Raw genomic sequence first — 24,016 nt, 5'->3', positions numbered from 1 at the left:
CTCTTTATGTTATTTGTTCTGTCTGTTTGCATTTCAGTAGTAGGGATGAACGTTGATTTTTGAGTGGTTTTTTTTAGCTGACAATTCTATCATTGTCAGCTAATTGTCACTTCATGCTATATTTTTCCTAGTACGAACCTGAAGCATAATTATATCCAAAGAGGCAAAAACGCAAAGTGAAATAAACTTCCCTTTATTTTCTTTGTGGTTGTTTCAGTCTTTTCCACTAAAAGTCAGATGCCTTGTGACTTTTTGGTGGTGTCTTTCCCTGATGGGAGTAGCATTAGAAATTGAAAAATATTAAAAAGCCTTTCCTCCGTTTTTCACACAAGCTTAGTGAAAGCCAGACTTTTGCAAATCCTTTGCACTTGCACTTTCACTCAGTGCAAATGCAAATCCTGCAGAGTCAATCAATATGTGGGACATCGGGGACAAAGGACGGTCCCACATAATAAGAGACATCTTGTGACTCAATTTGTATCCTTAAAAAAGACATTATGGTACAGTGATCAGAAGAAATGGTTATAGAAATGTAAAGGTGGATGTCCAGGGGATCTGTCTATTCTTTAATACAAATGTGTAAAACTGGAAAACAGTGCTTGAAAAGCAACTCTAACCTGCCTATTATCAGGACTTTTGTCATCTGCAGGCATGTTATTTAGCACAGGTAGTCAAGGCCTCAGTCAAACCACAGGAAATATGGGAGGGGGAGAGAAATTTGTAACCATGTTTCCTCCATTCTAACAAAAAGACAACACGTCCCCTGCTGAAATCAGGCCATGTTTAACTCAACCACAAACATATTGTAGATCACATTTTAGTTAGCACTGACAAATAGTTGCCATTTATCTAGAGTAAGTTAGTGGCCCTCTAAACATCACCAGAAGTTGATACACATTAAATGAACAAACATCACTGAACAAACACTGCAATTTTGGTGCATACCTGTAGACTGTATTCACATACAATACAGCGTAAGCTATCACCACAGTAAGTATATGTATTTTATATCATTGGCGCTTTCATTTGCAGTTCTGTGTTCTTGTCAGTCTGTCGCGAACAAAATTTAAGCACACTGTCTATGTTTTTTTGTTTATTTTCTGTTACATTGTAAAGTCTTCTACCTCCGGGGGTGTGGGCACTTCGTGTAGTAGTCAGCATTCCCTGAAAGGAACATAAGAGTAACTGTGAATGTAGGAATTTAAAGTGAGATTGTTATTATATTAGAAAATGAATCCGTTTGGCTGCAGTGAATATCAGTCTAATGCTTTAAAATCCTTTGAGGTTACTTACGTGGGCAGTGCGGGCAGGAACATATTGAACATTGCCGTGGATAAGATCCTGAATTGTAGTATCCCTCCATGCAGCCACACACTGTGCTCCTGTTAAAGGTGCAGGGCTCTATTACCACCTCATCATCTGGGGGAAAAGCAAAATACAGTGTTTCCATCTCAGTCCAAATAACTGAAAAACGCAGTCCCGATAAGGCCATGGGACCACATGTTGTTTTCTACTGTCACATTCTTTTCATCAATTAGCACATGAAATGATTTTTCCAAGTTCTGCTTCAATATTTTATGTGAAACTCAGTTGAAATGTAAACAGAAGGAATCAATATGTTAACGGCACGCTCAAACTGGTACGCACACAAATTCACGTGTTGTTGTTACAGTGCAAGTCTCCATGTAAAGTGAATACTCAAACTGGCACTGATGTTATTAGTGACATACAGTTACTATTATATTAGGATTTCCCACACTAAATATTTATTTCATTCCACTGCATCAAACTGGTTTAACAGAAATATTAGATCATTATAATTTGCTCATCATTAAAAGAGATCTTACATGCAGCGAAGAATAGCATTGTCTTTTATATGACCAAATAAACAGAAAACACCAGTCTACTGTTTTATTTTAGTCCACGTTTCTCTCTGTGGTTTTCCAGTGAAGGTGCCATCTTCACATGTTTTATATATTGAAATAACCAGAAAATATCCATCTGCTTTATTCTAGTCTAATTTGTACTTGAACGCTCCTTAAACTTTATCACACAAGCTGACAGTATGTGTAGCAGCAAACTGAAAATGAGCAGGATACTTACGATTACATGAGTCACACCTACGACATTTCTCTACGAAGTTTTCTACCTCCGTGAATGTGCCATGCTCACATTTCTTGCATTTGTACTTTTTAACTTGATCATCACAATCACCAACTTTATGATATCCTGGGGAAGACAGAGAGAAAGAGAAAGGTAACGAGTTAATGTGATATTTCCACAATGACTTCACGAAGGACAATAATTGTCAATAATAATCCTATGTATATCTTACCAGCTGGGCATAAATTGTAGCACGAATCATTAGTTTGTTCGATCCCCTCAGTTTGACTCTGTCCACAGGAAGTCAGTGCAAGCATCAGTGGGAAGACCTGAAACAAAAAAAATGAGGTCTGAAGATCTGAGGTGTTAAATGAGGGTTAAGGTGCTTGTGTGTGAGCAGGATTGACATTTCATCACAAAAGCTGAAACAAAATGACAGAAAGAGTAAAAATAATTGACTCTCATCAAGTCACTGGAGAGGAAAAACTTTTTAATTTGCATATATCATCAAAGAGGAACATGTTCATTGAAAATGTAACTGTTCCACTGCCATTAAAGGTTCAACACATTTTCTGAACTCGAGCATGCACATCGTGCAGCAGACAGTTGTTGTTCTACCAAAGCAGAATGACAGAAAAAAATATGCCAAGCAGATCAGTGGAGACTTGGTCCATTTTGAAGACAGAACGGAAAACATGTCAGAGTATTTGGACCATCCTCCACCCAGAGCCAATGAACTAAGACTCTTCTTGACCATCAGAGTTCTCACATACATGACGCATATTGCAAACCTCAGTCCAAAAACATCCTCATTTTCAAAACTTCCCCAATACATACTGATGAGATATGAACCTGATTGATTAATAACACTACTGTTAAATGTATAAGTAATGTTCGCACACGTCTGCAGTAGGTGAATATCCAAGCAGCTGTAGCTGTACTGCATGTTAAAATCTCTCTCTCTCTCTCTCTCTCTCTATATATATATATATATATATATATATATATATATATATATATATATATATATATATATATATATATATATATATATACACACACACCACTGAGTGAAAAAAAATATTCTCTCTACAAACGTCCGACACAAAGGTCAAATATTTCTGACTCGTAGGTGAGTGAGAAAAGTTCAGAAGAGGAAATCATCATATAAATAATATAATACAACCCTGCCCCACAGATTTGGCCCCACAGAAAAGAGATAAGTTGGAAAACTGTTGAGCGATAGGAAATGACAGGTCAGGGAGCCCAGTGCTACCAGCTTACCGGACTATTCTTCCAGTTTTACACACTGTGGGCTTCTTCATCTTCCTTTTCCTAAACCCCAAAACACTTATATTTATGGATGCTGGCTGCCCAATGATAACACATAAAACAAAGGGAATCCTTCTGCTAACTTTTCCCCTACATCTGTGATTATTTAGATCCCTGAAATATAGCTTGCAGTATTGTTAAAAGTTCTTCATCTGTGACTCTCCTCTCATTGTTGTGAGTTATTGTCTATTTTCAATTGAGTGATTTCAGTCTCTCAAAGGTAAACCTTAAGAAACCTATTGGCCGTTGTCTTTACATTTATTATTTATTTATTTATTTATTTATTATGACAAGAACCTTGCGATCTTTAAGGTGGGTAAATGTGAATAATGCAAAAAGAGAAAGTAAATAATCATTAGATACAGCTCATGTAAAAGTATCAAGTTATTAAACGTCACGGTCTCACTGCACCCAGAGCTGCAAGACCACAAAAGATAATCCCAGTAATCTACAGAACGTCTTCCCTTCATTCATCCACATACAACTACATGTCACTACAGCCTTAACGATTTTGCAGCAACTAACGTACACACGCTACATATGGAGCTCTTATTGCAAACAATAAAAACAGAAGCCACAACAGTGAGGATGTACACTAGCTGTAGTCATGGCAGCAATGAGATTTACGGCCACTCAAGAATATACGCAGGAAAATATTACAAATAATCATAAATATTTATCTTGCAGTCATTAAGACATAACGTTTGCTTCCTCTAATCCAAACATAATCTTTTCCGATAGTTCCCATCACAATGAATAATGAAAATCCACTCAGAGGAAACTGCATTAAAGCACCCTTGAAATTAAACACGCAGATGATCCAGATCAAACCTATGAACAGAATTACTTACCAAGACAAAGTTCATTTTGGGAGAGCAGGCAGTGTGGAAGTTAAACAACCAACTTATGCTGAAATTCACTCATTTGAAAGCAAAACAATGTCGTTTTCAGCAGCAGGACGAGGCACTCTGACTGAGCTGAGGTGTAGATTTCCTTTAAAGCTGACTCAAATTAACGGTTTTAGGAAGGCTTTGTTTGTGCGAGTGTGTGTGTGTGAGAGTGTGTTTGTGGGTCAGGGCTTTCAGTTCTTTGGAGTGTTCAGAGAAGTGTTGCGAGAAACAGGAAACAAAGTCAGATGTAACCACCCACCCCTTACAGACACACGCATACGCACATAGTGACAGTGTAATTCCACTGAATCTCAGTGATAATGATGTGGTTCAGACAAAAGCCCTGGTGACATACATGGGGATATTTCACAAGCTGGACAGTGTGGTTAGATCTGATGGTGGTGCGGAGTGGGGCATGTAAGAGGAGGTGTTGTACACCGTGAAGGTGTTGGCCATGTTACCGGCTCTAAAGCAACCTACTTTTCATTCAAACTTCAAAAGAAGAGAGAAAAAAGAAGGATGGGACCACAATGAGAATCAAACAAATGTGGTTAACTCAGTTGTTTATCATATCAGAGGAGAGAATATTGACTCTTCCTCTTTTAATCCGACATATAAATCTACACCAGTCACATTTTATTGGTTCACAAATTCTGTTCAGCGTGTGTTTTGACAATTTAACTGAACGCCACACTTATGTAAAGGACTGAAAAAATACACCAAAAAAGAAGTATACAGGTTTAAAAATAGAATTTATAATCCAAAGGAATACATTGTTCATATGGCATGGAGTGCTGACTAAGACTTCAGTGTAAATCAAAAAACACAGCCAAGCCTTTTTCAAGTTTGAGAAAGAGCAATGCAATATGCAATAAATAAAATAATGCTTTCCAAAATAAATCCAGGAACTATCAGTGCATCAGGCATTTGGCTTCCTGCTGTAGACACAAAGACACACTGATGTAAGGATGCTACATTCAAAAAGGGGGAAATTTGAGACTTACAAAAATATCCAAAAACATCCATCTCTTTTATAATGTGTCAATACATTTGATCTAATGAGTCATAAAGCGCTGAGGTGGGAGTTAAAAAAGACTACATGAGCAGTAATAACGTCCAGTGGTTTTTAACTCACTAATAGTCATACGAAACTCGATTAATCTGAAGATCTGAAGCATTCATCAAAGCTTTTGATGTTGAAGCTGGAGCTACAGTTGGAGCATCCATCCACCTATCCATGTACTGCACAAACCCACAGGTACATGGATAGACGGATGGATGCCTAGGTGTTGTCAACCTAGTCGAGAGACTTGTTGGACCAGTAACAGAAAGAGAAAGCCAGCAAACATTGTGTAATAATGCGATCTGACTACATTATACTCTTTTCTGTATTTATTGAACACACTGATTTATCATTCAAGATGCTGGTTGATAATATTCTTTGCCAGCAGGACATTTTAATCATTTCCAGGTCAGATCTGCACTCTGAATTTGGATCCTTCTTTCATGAAGATCGGCTTTAGCTCAGCAACAATCTTGGGATGTGTGGTGCTAAAAGGCTCTTAAAGTTAATCCTCAGCATCACAATGTTTTTTAAGTATCCTTCATTGTACAATTTATATTTGAATGATTAAGATCCATTTTCTTTCATCTTACCTGCTTTCTACCAAATGTCAGAAATCCCACTTAGACACTCTCCAAGTTCTCCCCAGTGATGGCAGCAACAAGTACTGTTAATGTCTGAATAACATATTCACTATAGAGAAGAACAATGCAATGGGTTGTTTTTTTTTTTTGTTAATCCATAAAATAAATGATGTTTTGTAATTGTAACTTAGATAAAGATTTGGCCATGCTTTAAGAGAAACTGTACAGCTGTGGATAGATATGTAAATGATGCGTTAGCACATTTCCTCCTGAATTCTGGTTCAATCTGGTTCAATCTGATATGCTGTCCTATAAATAAGGAAAGAGACTGGTATTGTCAACACAGGAAGCTGATGGCATATCTCAAAAGGTGTTAAGAGATAGCAAAGCCCTGATATGAAGACTCGAATGGTTACTGCTCCTAGAATGGAGCGTCCTCCGAGATGCAGAGGAAGCAGAAGATCCGGGGAGCCTGTTTACTCTTTAAGAACAATGTGTGAAACTAGCATTTCGCATGCGCTTTGTGAGTTAGCCAGGTAACCCATAACCTTCGTATTATTAGACACATTTGGCACTGCTCATCACCACGGTTAATCATGCCCACAGTCAAACCACAGGAGCAGTGAGTGCACAAGAGATGTGCATGGAGGTTAAATTTGCAAACGTGTTTCCTCCATTTTGACTAAAAAGCCTAAAGAAAACATGAAATGCTCGACTCAACCACAAATATATTTAGATCAGAATTTAAAAGCAATTAAAAGTGTTTTTCTAGTTCATGCAAACCCTTTGAAGTCATAAAACTTTGCCTGTACCGTCTTCTACCTTTGGCATTGCTGGCAATTCTTTCTTTAGTGAGCATTCTCTGAAAGGAAAATGAAGGTGGCTGAATTCATATACAGTGGGGCAAAAAAGTATTTAGTCAGCCACCGATTGTGCAAGTTCCCCCACCTAAAATGATGACAGAGGTCAGTAATTTGCACCAGAGGTACACTTCAACTGTGAGAGACAGAATGTGAAAAAAAAAAATCCATGAATCCACATGGTAGGATTTGTAAAGAATTTATTCTTAATCAGGGTGGAAAATAAGTATTTGGTCAATAACAAAAATACAACTCAATACTTTGTAACATAACCTTTGTTGGCAATAACAGAGGTCAAACGTTTACTATAGGTCTTTACCAGGTTTGCACACACAGTAGCTGGTATTTTGGCCCATTCCTCCATGCAGATCTTCTCGAGAGCAGTGATGTTTTGGGGCTGTCGCCGAGCAACACGGACTTTCAACTCCCGCCACAGATTTTCTATGGGGTTGAGGTTTGGAGACTGGCTAGGCCACTCCAGGACTTTCAAATGCTTCTTACGAAGCCACTCCTTTGTTGCCCGGGCGGTGTGTTTTGGATCATTGTCATGTTGGAAGACCCAGCCTCGTTTATTCTTCAGAGTTCTCACTGATGGAAGGAGGTTTTGGCTCAAAATCTCACGATACATGGCCCCATTCATTCTGTCCTTAACACGGATCAGTCGTCCTGTCCCCTTGGCAGAAAAACAGCCCCATAGCATGATGTTTCCACCCCCATGCTTCACAGTAGGTATGGTGTTCTTGGGATGCAACTCAGTATTCTTCTTCCTCCAAACACGACGAGTTGAGTTTATACCAAAAAGTTCTACTTTGGTTTCATCTGACCACATGACATTCTCCCAATCCTCTGCTGTATCATTCATGTGCTCTCTGGCAAACTTCAGACGGGCCTGGACATGCGCTGGCTTCAGCAGCGGAACACGTCTGGCACTGCGGGATTTGATTCCCTGCCGTTGTAGTGTGTTACTGATGGTGACCTTTGTTACTTTGGTCCCAGCTCTCTGCAGGTCATTCACCAGGTCCCCCCGTGTGGTTCTGGGATCTTTGCTCACCGTTCTCATGATCATTTTGACCCCACGGGATGAGATCTTGCGTGGAGCCCCAGATCGAGGGAGATTATCAGTGGTCTTGTATGTCTTCCGTTTTCTGATGATTGCTCCCACAGTTGATTTTTTCACACTAAGCTGCTTGCCTATTGTAGATTCACTCTTCCCAGTCTGGTGCAGGTCTACAATACTTTTCCTGGTGTCCTTCGAAAGCTCTTTGGTCTTGGCCATGGCGGAGTTTGGAGTCTGACTGTTTGAGGCTGTGGACAGGTGTCTTTTATACAGATGATGAGTTCAAACAGGTGCCATTCATACAGGTAACGAGTGGGGGACAGAAAAGCTTCTTACAGAAGATGTTACAGGTCTGTGAGAGCCAGAGATTTTCCTTGTTTGAGGTGACCAAATACTTATTTTCCACCCTAATTTACGAATAAATTCTTTACAAATCCTACCATGTGAATTCATGGATTTTTTTTTCACATTCTGTCTCTCACAGTTGAAGTGTACCTCTGGTGCAAATTACTGACCTCTGTCATCATTTTAAGTGGGGGAACTTGCACAATCGGTGGCTGACTAAATACTTTTTTGCCCCACTTTAATCATTTATTTATTTATTTATTTTAAGTGACAGAGTTACTGCATTATGTAAGCCAGCATATGAACATTAGTTCATTGGACATTTTGGGTATTTTCTAAATGATATAATTACACCGCAAAGTCTCTAGCCCAATACTCTGCCTGTTCATAATGAAACACAAGTCTGACAAGATTTCCCAGACTCAACAGATTTCATTCAAGAGTTCTGACTTCAAAAAACGGTTGAATGAGATCACCAAAATATCATTGTGAAAGGTTGCAGGAACAAAAGAGCATATTATACTATGTGTGTAGTCAGATTTAACTCCAGATCCTCTTACATTTTCTCACACTACCACATGCGTCTATTCACTGGAAGCAGGATACTTACAAACACATGACTCACACTTTACATTTCCCCGTAGGGTTTTTCATTTCCATGTAGGTGCCATCTTTTGCCCCATCTTTTGAATCTGTACGTTTCAATTGGCTCGTCACAGGTACCATCTTTATGACAACCTGGGACAGAGAGAGAGAAAAGAGGAAAGTTAGTGTTTTACTTCAGGTGTGCACAATTTGTAATGTGAACCATTAGTTTGTTCTGTCCTCTCAGTCCATAAACAAATGCCTGCAAATACAGAGCAAACTGAGCAGGCACTGTTAATAAAAGTGGGGCAAAATTCTCCCATAATACTGACAAAGGTTTATTTTGTGTTTTTATGACTGTAGAGTCCTGTGAAAATTCTTTCAAATGACTGTAGAAATTGTTGTTTTTAGAGCAGTGAGACTATGACAGAGGATCCCAATAATTAAAAAGCCTTCTTTGCCTCAGTTACCTCCATGTGTCTGCTGTCACCTTTAAACACTGCAGCCTTAACATTTACCTGCCAAATGCAGTTACATAGGAGGCTTCATATTAACACTAAAAATGAAGAAGATAACAGTGTGGATGTACACTAGCTGTTGTAATAACAGCAATACGATTTACAGTTACTCAAGAACAGACAAAATAAAAATACTACACTTAATAAACAGAAGACTTTCTTAGTCCAAATAACTGGAATACACAGCTCTGACAAGGCCACAGGACTACATGTTGTTTTCTCAGTCAGTGTCTTTTCATTAGTTTTAGTTTTAGTGGCAAAAAAGGTCATTTCTAAATGCTGTGCCAATATTCATGTGGTCAAGAGTCTCAGTTAGCATCCTCTCAAAATGATACTCTTCGGATTATTTGTAAGATACAATATTAAGGCCGTCATAATATACTCATCATGAAAAGAGATCATTTTGGTCAAATTTAAATTTGATCCCCCTTCAGCTTTATCACACATACTGACAGCATACATCACAGTTAATGGAAGATGAGTAGGATCCTTACACTCACAGACGCTACACCTGAGATATTTCTCTCTGTGCTTTTCCTATGAAGATATTTTATATATTGAAATAACCAGAAAATACCTGTCTGTCATATTTCAGTCCAATTTAACTTGAAAACACCTTAAACTTTATCACACAAGCTGACAGTATGTGTAGCAGCAAACTGAAAATGAGCAGGATACTTACAACTATGAGTCACACCTACGACATTTCTCTATGATGTTTTCTACCTATGTGAATGTGCCATGCTCACATTTCTTGCATTTTTACTTTTTAACTTGATCATCACAATCACCAACGTTATGATATCCTGAGAAAGACAGAGAGAAGGAGAAAGGTAACGAGTTAATGTGATATTTCCACAATAACTTCACGAAGGCCAATTATTGGCAATAATGTTCCTCATTATATCTTACCAGCTGGGCACAAATTGTAACATGAACCATCAGTTTGTTCGATCCTCTCAGTGTGAAATCCACAGGAAATCAGTGCAAGTATCAGTGGGAACATTTGGTCACAAAAGCTGAAACAAAAAGACAGAAAGAGTAATAATGATTGACTCTTGCCAAGAAACTGGAGAGGAAAAACTTGTTTTTTAATTTCAATAACTTTTTAGGGAGACTGAAAATATGGGAAACATATTCTATAAAATTCTAGACTTTCCACTGACAATCAAAGTTTAACATATCTTCTGAACTTTAGCAATAACGTCCAAGAAACACACAACACAGGGAGTTTTTAGGACATCCTGATAATAATGAATTACAGTAGTCCAGCCTAGAAGTAATAGATGCACGAACCAGTTTTTCAGCATCACTCTGAGTTTCTAATTTCAAAAATATTACACAAGTGGAAAAAAGCAGTCCTACATATGTGCTTATTATGCACACTGAAGCACATACAAACATTACTCTAATATCTGTACACTTTCACAGTAGGTGAATATCTGGTAGCTGTGCTGTGAGGCCTCAAGAGATTAAGAAAGCTAAAATCTATGCAAATACATACCAGGGAACACAAACCCTTGTCTAAAGTAAAACAATGCTATTCTCTCTACAGAAGTCCATCACAAAGGTCAAATATTTTCAGACACAGGTGAGAGAGAAGAATTCAGGAGAGGAAAACTGATCATACAAACAATATAGATTTTTTTTAAAAACCCTTGTGATATGGGCTGCACTGTTGAGTGATAGGAGATGACAGGTCTGAGAGCCCAGTGATACCAGCTTACTGGAATATTCTTCCAGTTTTACTTTTCTTCATCCTCCTCTTCCTAAACCTGAACACTTATATTTATGGATGTTGGCTGCCCAATAATAACATATAAAACACAGGTAATCCTTCTGCTAACTTTTTACATTAGATACAGATTATTTACGTCTCTGAAATATGACTTGCAGTTGTACTGTTAGAGGTTCTTCCTGCATTACTATCTTCTAATTATTGTGACAGATTATTGTATATTTTCAGCACAAACGCACCAGGTAAAATCTAAAATTTGAAATAAGCAAACAAAAGATGAATCAATGAATCAAAACTCTGGCACAACGGTAAACTTAACACAAAGGAAAACGAGACAAAGACTGAACATCAAGGAACATATTATTAGAGAAAGAATAAACTGGAACTCGTGTAATAACTACAAACAGACACTGAAATGCAAAAGGTGACAAACCAAGAAAACCTGTGAACAGAAACATGGCAAAACCAAATAGCAAACATCAATTAGAAATGAAACTCATAGCTCCAAAAACACTACATGAACTAAAACTCAAGCAAAAAGTATTTAACAATAAACACAACCTAAAGGTCTGCTAGGTCCAGGACCAATGACAAAAATATGCAGTTACACTTGGAGCTTCAATAACAACACTAAAAATGGAAACCTAAACAGTGAAGATGAACTAGCTGTAGGACTGACAGCAATGTGATTTACAGTCACTCAAACTCTCAAATTTAACAATTAGTCACAATTAACAGATAAATACAACAAGTTATCTTGCAGTCATAAAGACATAATGTTTGTATCCGCTTATTCAATCACAATCCTTTCCAATAGTTCCCATAACAATTAATAATTCAAAAACATTCAAATGAAAACTGCATTTAGAAAAACACTGTTTTTCTCAATCCAGCTCAAACCTATAAAAAAAAGTATTACTTACCAGGGCAAGATTCATCTTTGGGGTTTTAAGTTTGAGGAAGACTCTGATTGTGTGAATGTGTGATCGTGATTGGGGGTACGGGGTTTCAGTTCCTTGGGGTGTCTTCAAAGAAGTGTCAATAAAAGCAGGAAATAAGGTCAGATCATGTGACAACCCACCAGGAACAGTGGTGGAGTTAGGTAAGCAGTTAGATCTGTGGTGGGGTAGTGTTGGGGACTGTTGAGTATAAGAGGGCTGCTACACTGTGAACATGTTACCTATCTTATTGGCTTTAAAACAACCTCTTTCTCATTAACCTCTTTTTATTATAGAAATCTATTACATTTACTATATTGACTCTTCCTTTTTTATTCCAACATAAAAGTCTACTTTGCTGTTAGCATTCGTCTGCTGCAGTAAACCTCAACTATAATCCAAAAAGTGCTTCACTGTTCATTCAAACACAAGAACATATGTGGGTATAGTTGTCATTTAGTTCCTAATTTTATTTTATTTTTTAAATGCAATCACTTTCAGGTAACTTAACACTCTCTCCAATCAACTTTTCATTGTTCCAAAAATCTGTTTATAACCTCTTTGACAGTTTAACCGAGCACCACACTTTTGTCAAGAGGTGTGAAGTTACACCTTCAAGAGGCATATATTCAGAATTTATATTTAGAATACGAATAAATATAGTTTTTAAATGACATGAGGTGCTAGCAAGATGTCCAGTACTAATAAAAAGATGGTACACATCTTCAAGAAGACATGGTTTTCTTTATTTTCTGCTAAATCAGGTTGAAAAGCAACGTTTTTTTAAGCAATTTGAGCCCTAACATAATGCTAGGGTGGTAATATGGACCTATACAAGGCTGCGTCCTACAACGTGCGCAGCGCGGTCCGAAAGGCAAAGCGGAGCTACGGGGAAAAACTAGAGTCACAGCTACGACAGTGCGACTCTAGGAGCCTGTGGAAAGGACTGCGGACTATAACGGACTATAAACGACCAGCTTCTTCAATGATGAATGCCGATGCTTCACTGGCTGATGAGCTGAACACGTTTTATGCTCGCTTCGACGCCGCAGCAATTAAAACAACAAACGGCTGCGCGCGCTCGGAGTGCACCAGTGAAGAAAATGCATTCGTCATCACAGAGCATGCCGTGAGGAACACCTTCAGGAGGGTGAACACCAGGAAGGCAGCAGGACCAGATGCAATCCCTGGCCGGGTCCTTAGAGCCTGCGCTGATCAACTAGCACCAGTGTTCACAGAGATCTTCAACCTCTCCCTGGCCCAAGCTGTGGTTCCCACATGCTTCAAACAGTCCATTATTGTCCCTGTTCCAAAGAAACAACAGCCCGCTTGCCACAATGACTACCGTCCAGTAGCACTGACTTCAATTGTGATGAAGTGTTCTGAAAGACTGATGAGAGATCATATCACTTCTTCACTTCCTGCCACCATCGACTCACTTCAGTTTGCTTACCGGACTAATCGTTCCACAGACGATGCCATATCTCACCTGCTCCACACATCCCTGAGTCACCTGGACACTGGCAGAGGGAATTATGTTAGGATGCTGTTCGTGGACTACAGTTCAGCATTCAACACAATAATTCCCTCTAAGCTTTTCACCAAGTTGACGGATCTAGGACTCAGCTCATCACTGTGTCAGTGGATCCTCAACTTCCTCACAGACAGACCCCAATCAGTGAGGGTGGGGAAACAAGTCTCCCCCACCATCTCACTCAGCACTGGAGTGCCTCAGGGCTGTGTTTTAAGCCCCCTGCTGTACTCACTGTACACTTATGACTGTGTAGCCACATCCGACACCACCTCCATTGTCAAGTTTGCTGACGACACTGCTATTGTGGGCCTGATCTCCGACAACATCGAGACGGCCTACCTGGAGGAGATTAGGAACCTGGAGACCTGGTCCCAGGAGAATAACCTCCTCCTAAACATCAGCAAGACTAAGGAGCTGATCGTGGACTTCACTACAAAGCAGGCGAGGAATTACAAACCCCTCATCATCAGTGGCACGCCAGTGGAGAGAGTGGACAGTTTCCGATACCTGGGTGTCCACATCACTCAGGACCTGTCATGGTCCTGTCACATCAACACCCTGGTTAAGAAAGCCCGTCAGCGTCTCTTCTTCCTCAGAAGACTTAGAGACTTCCATCTGCCACTGAAGGTGCTCAAGAACTTCTACTCCTGCACCATCGAGAGCGTCCTGACGGCAAACGTCTGCACCTGGTTTGGGAACAGCACCAAGCAGGACAGACGAGATCTGCAAAGGGTGGTGCGCTCGGCAGAACGCATCATTCAATCAGAGCTCCCTGTCCTGCTGTCCATCTACACCAAGTGGTGCAAGTCCAAAGCTAGGAAGATTATGATGGACCTCTCCCATCCCAACAATGGACTCTTCTCACTGTTGAGGTCTGGGAAGCGCTTCCGCTCCCTTAAGGCCAAAACAGAGAGAATGAGGAGGAGCTTCTTCCCCCAGGCTATTCGGGGCCTGAACCAGGTGTAGGACTGGACTCTCCCAAACACGTCACTACAAGACTGGACTCTCACACACGTCACCACACGCACCACCACACATTTCCTATAATCCTATAATTCCTATAATTTATAATCCTTATCTTTATAATCTCTTCTGCTGTTTGCACATTCTTTACTGTAAATTCCTAAGTTAATTTGTAAATTTTTGTAGTAAACTGTAAATTATAAATATTGTAAAACTTTTCTTCTGTCATTTAATGGTCGGGCATTGTACAGCTACAAGCATTTCACCCCCATGTCATACTGTGTATGGTTGTGTGTGTGTGACAAATAAAATTTGAATTTGAATTTGAATTTGCTTAGTCATTTCAATGTTTCTGACTACATTTCTGTGTAAATTACACAATACAGCATAACCTCTTATTTCAAGGCCAGTTGTGTTGCAGTTTGAGAAAGAACAACATATCAGGCACAGAAATAAAATATGACTTTTCAACATAAAAGCAGAAGCCATAATTACACCAGTCACCAAAACATGTGCAAGAAAAGGCATTTGGCTCCCTGCTGTAGACACAAAGACACTCTGACATTACTATATTAATTAGTTAGTAAAGCAACCTTAACCTGCCTGTTATGAGTACTTCTGGTATCTATCAATGTGTTATTCACCACAGGTACTTACATCCTCAGTCTAACCACAGGAAGAGTGAGTGCACAAGAGATACAAGACATATGTGGGGAAATGATGTTAAATTTGCAAACGTGTTTCCTTCATTCTAGCAAAAAGCCAACATGTCCATTGCTGAAATCAGGGCATGCTCAACTCAACCACAAACATATTTTAGATCAAAATTTAAAAGCAGTTAATAGTCAAACAGTGTTTTTGTAGTCAGTGCAAATGTTTCGCTCACCAAAGATATTACCTGTAAAGTCATAAAACACACAAAAAACGTATAGTCACACTTGATAGACAGCAATAACAAATCGATCCAATTCATTTTGATTACATTGTGGTCAAGTAATCAGCAATCAGCAATATTAATGACGTGTGCTTAACATTAATATACAATACTGTAAGCCATCAATGCAGTAAGTACAAATATGATTGCTGTCTTCAATTGCAGTTCTCTGCTCTTTTCAGTCTGTTAAAAAAAAATCTCAACATGTTCGATATTTTTTCTCTGTTACATCATACAATCTTCAACAATAAAATGCATATAAAGGTGACTATTCACTTGGTCTTGTGTGTTTTAGTGCTGAAAGTCTGACAAATTTTAATTTATATTTTCATACCCATGCAACTGCATGCTTTACATAAAAAATTGCAAAATTTAATATGATCCAATTTCTAACAATGGGATTTCAGTCTGTCAAACTACTAAACTTTAAGAAAATGCTATTTTGATTTTGCATTTATTTTTCATTATTGTAAACTAAACATGTATAAGTAAAAACAAATACAATTTAAATAATTACCTGTAAATTTATAGAGTGATAATTAAAGACACTTGATTAACAGATCATTAAAGTTCCTCTGTAAAAGCAGATGTTTTGGCATTTTGCAGGTCTGGAGCGTTAACAGGATAGGAGGAAAGAATCAATAATTGCAGTTCATCATTGTGGGCAAGGTTATAATATCATATCCAAACAACCTGAAGGCCATGCTTCTGCAGCATATCAATACTAGGGCTGCCACGATTAGTGGACTAGTCACAATTACATTGACTATTAAAATCGTTGAAGACTAATTTAATAGTCGACGTCGTTTGAAGCTTTGCAAGATCCTTCAGAGGCTGCATTTGTAGGCCAATTACATTACATCGACGCGGCGAAGCCTGCGCAAATTCGAATACTCGCCCAAATGTGTCCAAAAAATTCGTCCTTCATTTCCCCAAATTTGAAGGATGGGTCCTTCGTGGCCCAACCTATCCCAGAATTCATAGCGCAGCCCAGCCGACAGACCACGTGACTTTCGCGCATTGCATTGCGCATTGGGTACGAGTGGCAGCAAAATCAAAACACTGCATCAAGCACTAGCATTTCCAGCAATCATTAATTCTGCGGTTTTAATCCCTACTTGCATTTTATTTGTCCCAAGAACAGTTATGTACAAAACGAAGGAGAACACGACAGGTCCGTACAAAGACAGACTTGACAAAAAGGCCAAAAACGAGGTAAAAATCAAAGGAGTGAAAGGGTTAGACCCATACGAGTATACAGAGTGGACTAAAGACGTTAGCGTGCTGCCCAACTTTCTTCACGCGCATATTTATTATTATATGGTCCTAACTGTGAGTGCATACACTCACAAAATGTTTAGTAACTTCAGATGCCTACAACAAGCACAGGTCCAGTTTACTTTGATGATTTGGACTATCCCATTTCACAGCTGTTGTTACATTTTTTTCTTTATCTCCTGTACAGACCAACGCAATCTATTTGTCGTTTCAGGTTGTAGTATTACACAACATTTTCAGATCCAATAGAAATAAAATAAGTGTTTCCTAATTCTTTCAATTTATTGCCTTTATTTATAACTGGCATGTTTCATTCTATTATAAAATCTTACAAGAAAGAGGCAAAATTGTATTCCATTGTGATTTATTAGCTGCTTTGGTGAAAAACAAATCAACAATGCAAAAAAAACCCCACATTTCAAAACATACTGGAAAGCAGTTATTCATCACTTGATTGCTACAACACTTGGGCACATATATGCGGGACTTTTCGTGGCTGTTTTGATATCGCTCTCCCTCTTAACCGATCAAATCTCGCTGTGGTAGCAGCTTTAAACTCGGTATGACCCAGGTTGATAGAGGGTGCCCAGTCTGGATCGCATTCCAGCATTTTGTAGGCTGGTTTTCCTACAAAACAACAAACATTAGCCTGCAAAGCCACCGCGAACAAAGCAGCATAGCGCAGCAAATTCAATTCAAATCAATATAAGACTTATTTGTAACCTACTCAATAATTATGTTATGATAAATTACGTAATAACAACAACAAAAGGCTCACCTTTGTGGAAATGCTTGAAGCAGACTAACAAGTGAGCTGGAGTGTTCTGGAATGTTATATTTGCTCTTCGAATGGCTGCAATCCAGGCCATCCGTCACCTCGTTGTTACTTCAGAAACATGGCTCGAACAATTTTTCTTCCACCACGGAATCCGAAAAAAACATCTCTCTTTACCGGTCGGCTTCCCGTGGCTGTCATGCGACCGGCTATTGCGGTTAATAATATAACAGCTTCTTGCCATTCTTTGTGTTTCTTTTTATCGCTGTGTGACTGTTTTCTTGTGAAAGCCTGCGTGCGCTAGTACCACTTGCCACTCGTGCCTACAATCCTTTGCGGTTTTGTCACATTTTCAAGCTCTATTCCAGTTTTCAACAATGGCGGCAGCTACTTAGTTTTAATATTACTCCAATTACTCTTTCTGGGTCACAAAATAAACGTTTAACATATTTTCAGGCGAGAATGTAGCTGTGTAAACTTCAAATATCTGCTTGGTTTATCAAGACATGACATGTTTGCAAAAGTGCTCCGACGTTTTCGATTGGTCCACTAATCAGAAAAATAATCAGTGTCTAGTCGACTATTAAAATAATCATTTGTGGCAGCCCTAAACAATACAAATGTCTCATACCAACAGGCAGCACAGTGGTGGAGGAGTGATAATCTGGGCTTGTTTTACAACCACAGGACCTGGACACCTTGCACTAAGGCGACCATGAAGTCTTCTGTATACCAAAGTGTTCAAGACTCAAATGTGGAGCAATCTCTCTGAACAAATCCCCATGAATCTCAATGAGTTGAACTGAAACATTCCCACGATGTGATAGACTGATAAAGAAAAACCCCACAGAAAACCATTACTTCAAGTTATTGCTGGGAAAGGTTGCTCCACTGTCCTGTGGAAACTCTTTTTCACAGGAAATTTTTGCTCCGAGAGCAGCAAGACCACAACAGGGAATCCCAGTAATCAGGAGGCCTTCTTCTACCCTGCATGTCTGTTATACACAATACTGCATCATTAACATTTTCAGCAACTAATATGAAGTTTGATTATCAACACTAAAACTACAACAGCGAGGATGTATGCTAGCAATAATGATAATAATATAATAATAACGATAGTATAATAATGATACCAACAAATATGATTTACAGTCCTTGAAGAATATGCATAATAAAAGATAACTTTTAAGCAACTGTAAAAAAATTAATAAATCTTGTAACAAACCTTATCTTGCAGTCATTAAGACATAATCTTTGTATACCTTTATGTAAACATGAGCTTCACACAACACTAAATGACAAAACTCTACTCAAAGCACCCTTGAAATTGTACATGGAGATGATCCAATTAATCCTACAAACAGAATTACTTACCAATTTTTATTCAGATTCACTCAGTTGAAAACAATCTTGTAATCACCAGCATGAGATGAGACACTCTTATTTAAGCTGATGAATGGTTTTCTTTTGAACCTGACTCAAACTTGTGGTTTAAGGACAGGTTTATTTGTATGAGTGTGTTATCGCATGTTTTCAGCCTCTGGACTTTCAATTCTGTTTTGTCTTCAGAAAAGCAATGCAAGAAACAGGAAACAAAATGAGATCATCTTAGCACATACCGCTTATAGATCCATAAAGACTCAAAACACAAGACAGAGACTGAGTTTCAATAAACAAAGAACGAGTGTTGTAATCTAGCTGTAATCTAAACAGTGAGTAAAACTCCAAAAATGGTTATTGTTAATTGGTAATCCAAAACAAGGACAGGAGCAAAACATAAAGAAGACTAAACAGTACAAGATGGTAAAGAACAAAGGCAGGGATATTTATGCACATTTTAATCTAGATTGTGATTCCTAAACAAAGGAAACCAGAGACAAGTAAGATACCAAATTACCACTAAATGATTAGTGGATGAGCGAGGGCACCGATGAAGTGTGGAAATCATTGGAACAGCGAATTTCAGATTATCTCAAAATCTAAACTTCATAAATCAAATTTCTGAGACAGTAACTCAAAAATGGAAATAACTCGAAATTTTGAGGTTTTTAAGTCAGAGCTTTCAGATAAAAACCCCAAATTTTGACTTATGATAAAAAGGGTCATTTCCAGTGGCAGAAACAAACCATTAAAAAATAAAAAGAAAGGAAGAAAGTTATATAATGTAGTGCTGTGTAACAGGCAGGTTGTAGACCCAAATCCAGGACTAGAGAAATGGAAAAGAAAAGAAGAATCTCTATTGCTGGCAGTTAAAACAAGTTCAAAACAAACTACTGGAAAACACACTTCTAGGGAATTTGGAAACTCCCAGCAAGGAGCACACGTCTGTGAGGGAGGGCGTGATAATGAACGGTGGATGACGCAGACAATAACTATTTACAAGATAACGAGTCAAAGGGGAAAACTAGACAAAGGAAAACCCAGGGATCCTGACAATTTAACCAAATCTGGAGACTCAAAATACTAAAAATAACTGAAAATCCAAAACAGAGTAAAATCAAAACAAACCCTAAAGATAAAAATAAAAATACAAACAAAATTTTTAAAAATCAATCTTCAACTCAAAACCCTGGAACCAAACAGTGATTATGACACATGCAGTTGTGCAATTTTGCAGAAACTCAGTAATAACAATGTGGTTTACACATACATGAGCACATTTTATAAGCCAGACACTGTGTTTAGATTTGATGATGGTGCTGATATACACTGTAAGCTATCACTGCAGTAAATATATGCATTCTATATTATTTTCTGATTGATTTGTAGTCCTGTGCTCTTGTCAGTCAGTCACAAACAAAATCTAATCACAATTGATATGTTTTGTCTGTCCCAATCGTCTGCTTCAGACACTTCCTTTTGTAGTCATCGTTCTCTGAAAGGAATAAAGGTGGAGGTGACTGAACGAATTTATTTAAGTTGTTATTATGCTTGATAATGAAAAAATGTGGCTGCTGTGAATACCAATCAAATGCTTTAACATTCTTTTAGTGTACTTACTTGGACATGTACTACAGGAACATTTCATGCATTCCCTCAGATGGTCAGACCCTAAATTGTAGTATCCATGTTTACAGGCACACACTATGTTGCTATTGAAGGAGCAGGGCCTTAGTACAATCTCATCATCTGAGGAAAAAGCAAAGCACAGTATGTCCATCTATGCCGTACTTCCAGCCATCATCTATTTGTTACTGCTTATCCTGGAGGCAGCAGTCTAAGCAGTGATGCCCAGAACTTCCTCTTTCCAGTAACCTCCTTTAGCTATTTTAGAAGAATTCCAAGCCATCCAAAAGATATAGTATTGCCAGCATTTCTGCCCTGCAATCTCCTCTTAATTAGAGATGCATGAAACACTTGATTTAGGAGGAACCTAGTACCCATTGTAGCCCAAGCCCAGATCTGTAGAAGCAGAATTTCTACTATGAAACTCCTCTTGGATTGTCGATACTTGAATGAATTCCGAATGAATTGGTGCAGCATATCACTACCAAACCAAGGTCTGAGAATTGGAGATACCAGTTGTCAGCCCAGCGGCTTCTTAGTCAGCTGCTAAATGTCCCAGTCACTCAATGAAGTCAGCAGGACCATATCGTAAAAAGCAAAGACAGACAAACCAAAGCATACCGACTCTGAACTCATGGCTACACCTATAAATTCTGCTCATATAAGTTATGAACAGAACCAGCGACAAAGGGGAGCTCTGGTGGAGTTAAATAACAGCTCAGAATAAGTCTAACTGATCACAGGCAATGTGACCTAACCTCTCACTACAGCCGTACAGGGGCTGAATAGCTTGTAACAACAGACCTGATACCTGATATCAGGTCTACATGCAAGCGCACATTCAGGGGCTTGAAGGACTTAAGGCAAATCCCCAAAGTCCAGCCACCAAATAGATTGTTTTAACTACCTTGGTGACCTCACCAACACTAACAGTCACGTTAACCAAAAGCAATGACAATTAATAGTTAGTTAAAATTGGAGTGCACGTAACATCAGACGTTGCCTTTGCACTGCAAAGTCTCTAATCTTAGTGCGCACAAGCTCAAACTGACATTCTGAAGGGTAAGAGTGACACACAATGTTGAAAGGTTTCCCATCCTAGACAGACTTAAGTTGTCAAAGTGTTTCAACTTCATCACATTGGTCGGAAACAAATATAAGATTGTCAAAACAAGATCACCACAAAAAGAGGTTTATGCTGAAATATATCTAAATATATCTAAATGACAAGATGATAGCAGTCTATTTTTTAGTCCAATTTAACTTTAATCGACCTTAACACACAAGCAGAAAACATGTGTAACACTAAATTGAAACTGGGCAGGATACTTACGATTACATAAGTCACACCGAAGACATTTCTCTATGTAGTTTTCTATGTCTGTGTAGAAGCCATCCTCACATTTCTTGCATTTGTACTTTTTAACTTGATCATCACAGTTACCAACTTTATGATATCCTGAAAAAGAGAGAAAAGGCGGAAAGTTAATGTGATACTTTCGCACTGACTTTATACCAATAATTGACAACAATGTTCCTCATTATATCTTACCAGCTGGACACAAATTGTAACATGAACCATTAGTTTGTTCAGTCCCCTCAGTGTGACTCTGTCCACAGGAAATCAGTGCAAGTATCAGTGGGAAGACCTGAAACAAAGGAGGTTTGAAGATCTGAGGTAAACTGTTGAGGAAACAGGACTGACATTTTTCATTAAAACAGCCACAAAGAGACAGCAAAAGTATCATAGAAATATATAAAAATGCATCGAAATACCACACAAATCAGGGCTGAAAAAAACTGTAGTGAAGCTAAAAGTATTAGCCATTTAAGTCGTCGTCCAGACAGAACACATAAGATGAAGTTTGTTTGTTTCCCTCCCCATACTTTCCTAAATACGACCATCAGAGGGTTGGGAGCATAGACTCTGTCACATTCAGGAAAGTATTTCAGAAACCTCTTTCTAAAGCTGGTCTCCTTACAGAGCTCCTTCACACATTTTTTTTCTGGCTCACAGGTTCGATGGAAAAATCAGATCATAATAAAGAAGACAGAGAAAGGTGTTGTAAACAAGTGAAATAAATCCCAATCAGGCCCCGCAGAAAAGAGGACAGTTTATAACAGCGCTGGATGATTTACAATTTTGACAGATCTCTTTTCATGACAGTTGGTCTAATAAATTTTTTAAGCAGCATAAATCAATAAAATCAATAAAAAGATAATCAATAAAAAAAATATAAACTTACCAAGATAAGGTCCATGTTGTGTGAGCAGGCAGTGTGGAAATTAAATAACCAAGTTTCACTGGAATTCCTTCACTCAGTTTGAAACAGCAATGTAGTTCTCGCCCAAAGTGAACAGCAGCAGGAAGAATTCTCACTTCAACTGATATGCAGGTTTCCTTTAGAGCTGACTCAAATAAAACATTTAAGGAAGGCTTTGTTTGTGAGTGTGCGATTGTGTGTCACGGTTTCAGTTCTTTGGAATCTCCAGAGAAGTGGTGCAAGAAACAGGAAACTGACATCATGTAAACACTAACTCCTTACATGCAGACTCCTGCACAATAACATTGTAACACTACAGAATTTCTGCAGTACTGGTATGGACAAGGGTGGCCTGGATGCCTGCCTTAAAGTTTTAGCCAGAACAATGCACAGTAATACATCAAATTCCGACTTTATGGAAAAATGTGATCAGTTAAATGCTGATACAGATTAGAGGATTCAAAATCTACCAAGAAGCTGTATTGCTGTGAAAAGCAGCCTAACTCGACTTGCTGACTTTGGACAACATCCCTGACATTACATGTACTGAAGGTCATGATGAAACTTGAACACCAGCATTCTTGGAATTCATTTAAGATTTCGACATATCCTTTTACTCCATTGGCAGTGTGTTTGGGATCATTGGAATGTGGAAAAAATAAGTTGTTGCCAATCACATGCTTTTTAGATCATATTCCACAATGGATCAAAATTTTATGTTATTTTTCTGTGTTCGTATTTCCGTCACTTTGGGCTGCGTGAAATGCAGCTCCAAACCATGAAGGTGCCTCTACTGTGTTTTACAGATGGCTGTAAAGGAGTGACAAACATTTGTACCTCACTCCTGACTCCCAGACATATTGAAAACAATTTTAAGCTGAAGTTTCAAGTTTGGATTCATCGCTCCATTAGACCTTTTGGGGACGATTGTCAGTATAGTTCTTGTGTAATTTATCATACATCAGGCTTTTCTCCTTGTTCATCTTTCTTAAAAATGGCTTATTGGCAACCTTTCACTGACTATTTCTGAAGAGGCTTCAGTAAACAGTAAGTATATGAAATACCTGAAGGGCCAGATGCCTCTCTCAGTTCCTGCATCAGGACCTTTTCCTATTCAAAAACATTTTATCTGTGAAAATTCCTTTTGTGTTTGTTTTCTTGCAGCTGGCTGCTAGTAACAAAGTTCCTGAAGACATCATTTCAGATCGGTTCTATGTAATATGCCTGTTATGTGTAGACACAACAC

General features: G+C 38.5%; 1 protein-coding gene across 1 annotated transcript in view; it reads right to left on the bottom strand.

Moving 5' to 3' along the window:
* Nucleotides 1–22,897, bottom strand: part of LOC113013361 (tumor necrosis factor receptor superfamily member 1A) — a 31,107-nt gene extending 8,210 nt beyond the window's left edge. The window contains 8 exon segments of the mRNA XM_075410367.1: nt 1,125–1,164; nt 1,294–1,419; nt 2,104–2,229; nt 2,336–2,432; nt 8,845–8,972; nt 21,840–21,965; nt 22,059–22,155; nt 22,753–22,897. Coding sequence (XP_075266482.1) covers nt 1,125–1,164; nt 1,294–1,419; nt 2,104–2,229; nt 2,336–2,432; nt 8,845–8,972; nt 21,840–21,965; nt 22,059–22,155; nt 22,753–22,767 — 755 coding nt within the window. The 5' untranslated portion in view covers nt 22,768–22,897.
* Between the last annotated feature and the right edge of the window lie 1,119 nt (nt 22,898–24,016).

This window comes from Astatotilapia calliptera, chromosome 20 (assembly GCF_900246225.1).
Source record: "Astatotilapia calliptera chromosome 20, fAstCal1.2, whole genome shotgun sequence".
Taxonomy (NCBI): Eukaryota; Metazoa; Chordata; class Actinopteri; order Cichliformes; family Cichlidae; genus Astatotilapia; species Astatotilapia calliptera.
The sequence above is the reverse complement of the archived record's forward strand: the minus strand, read 5'-3'. Positions and strand labels throughout refer to the sequence as shown.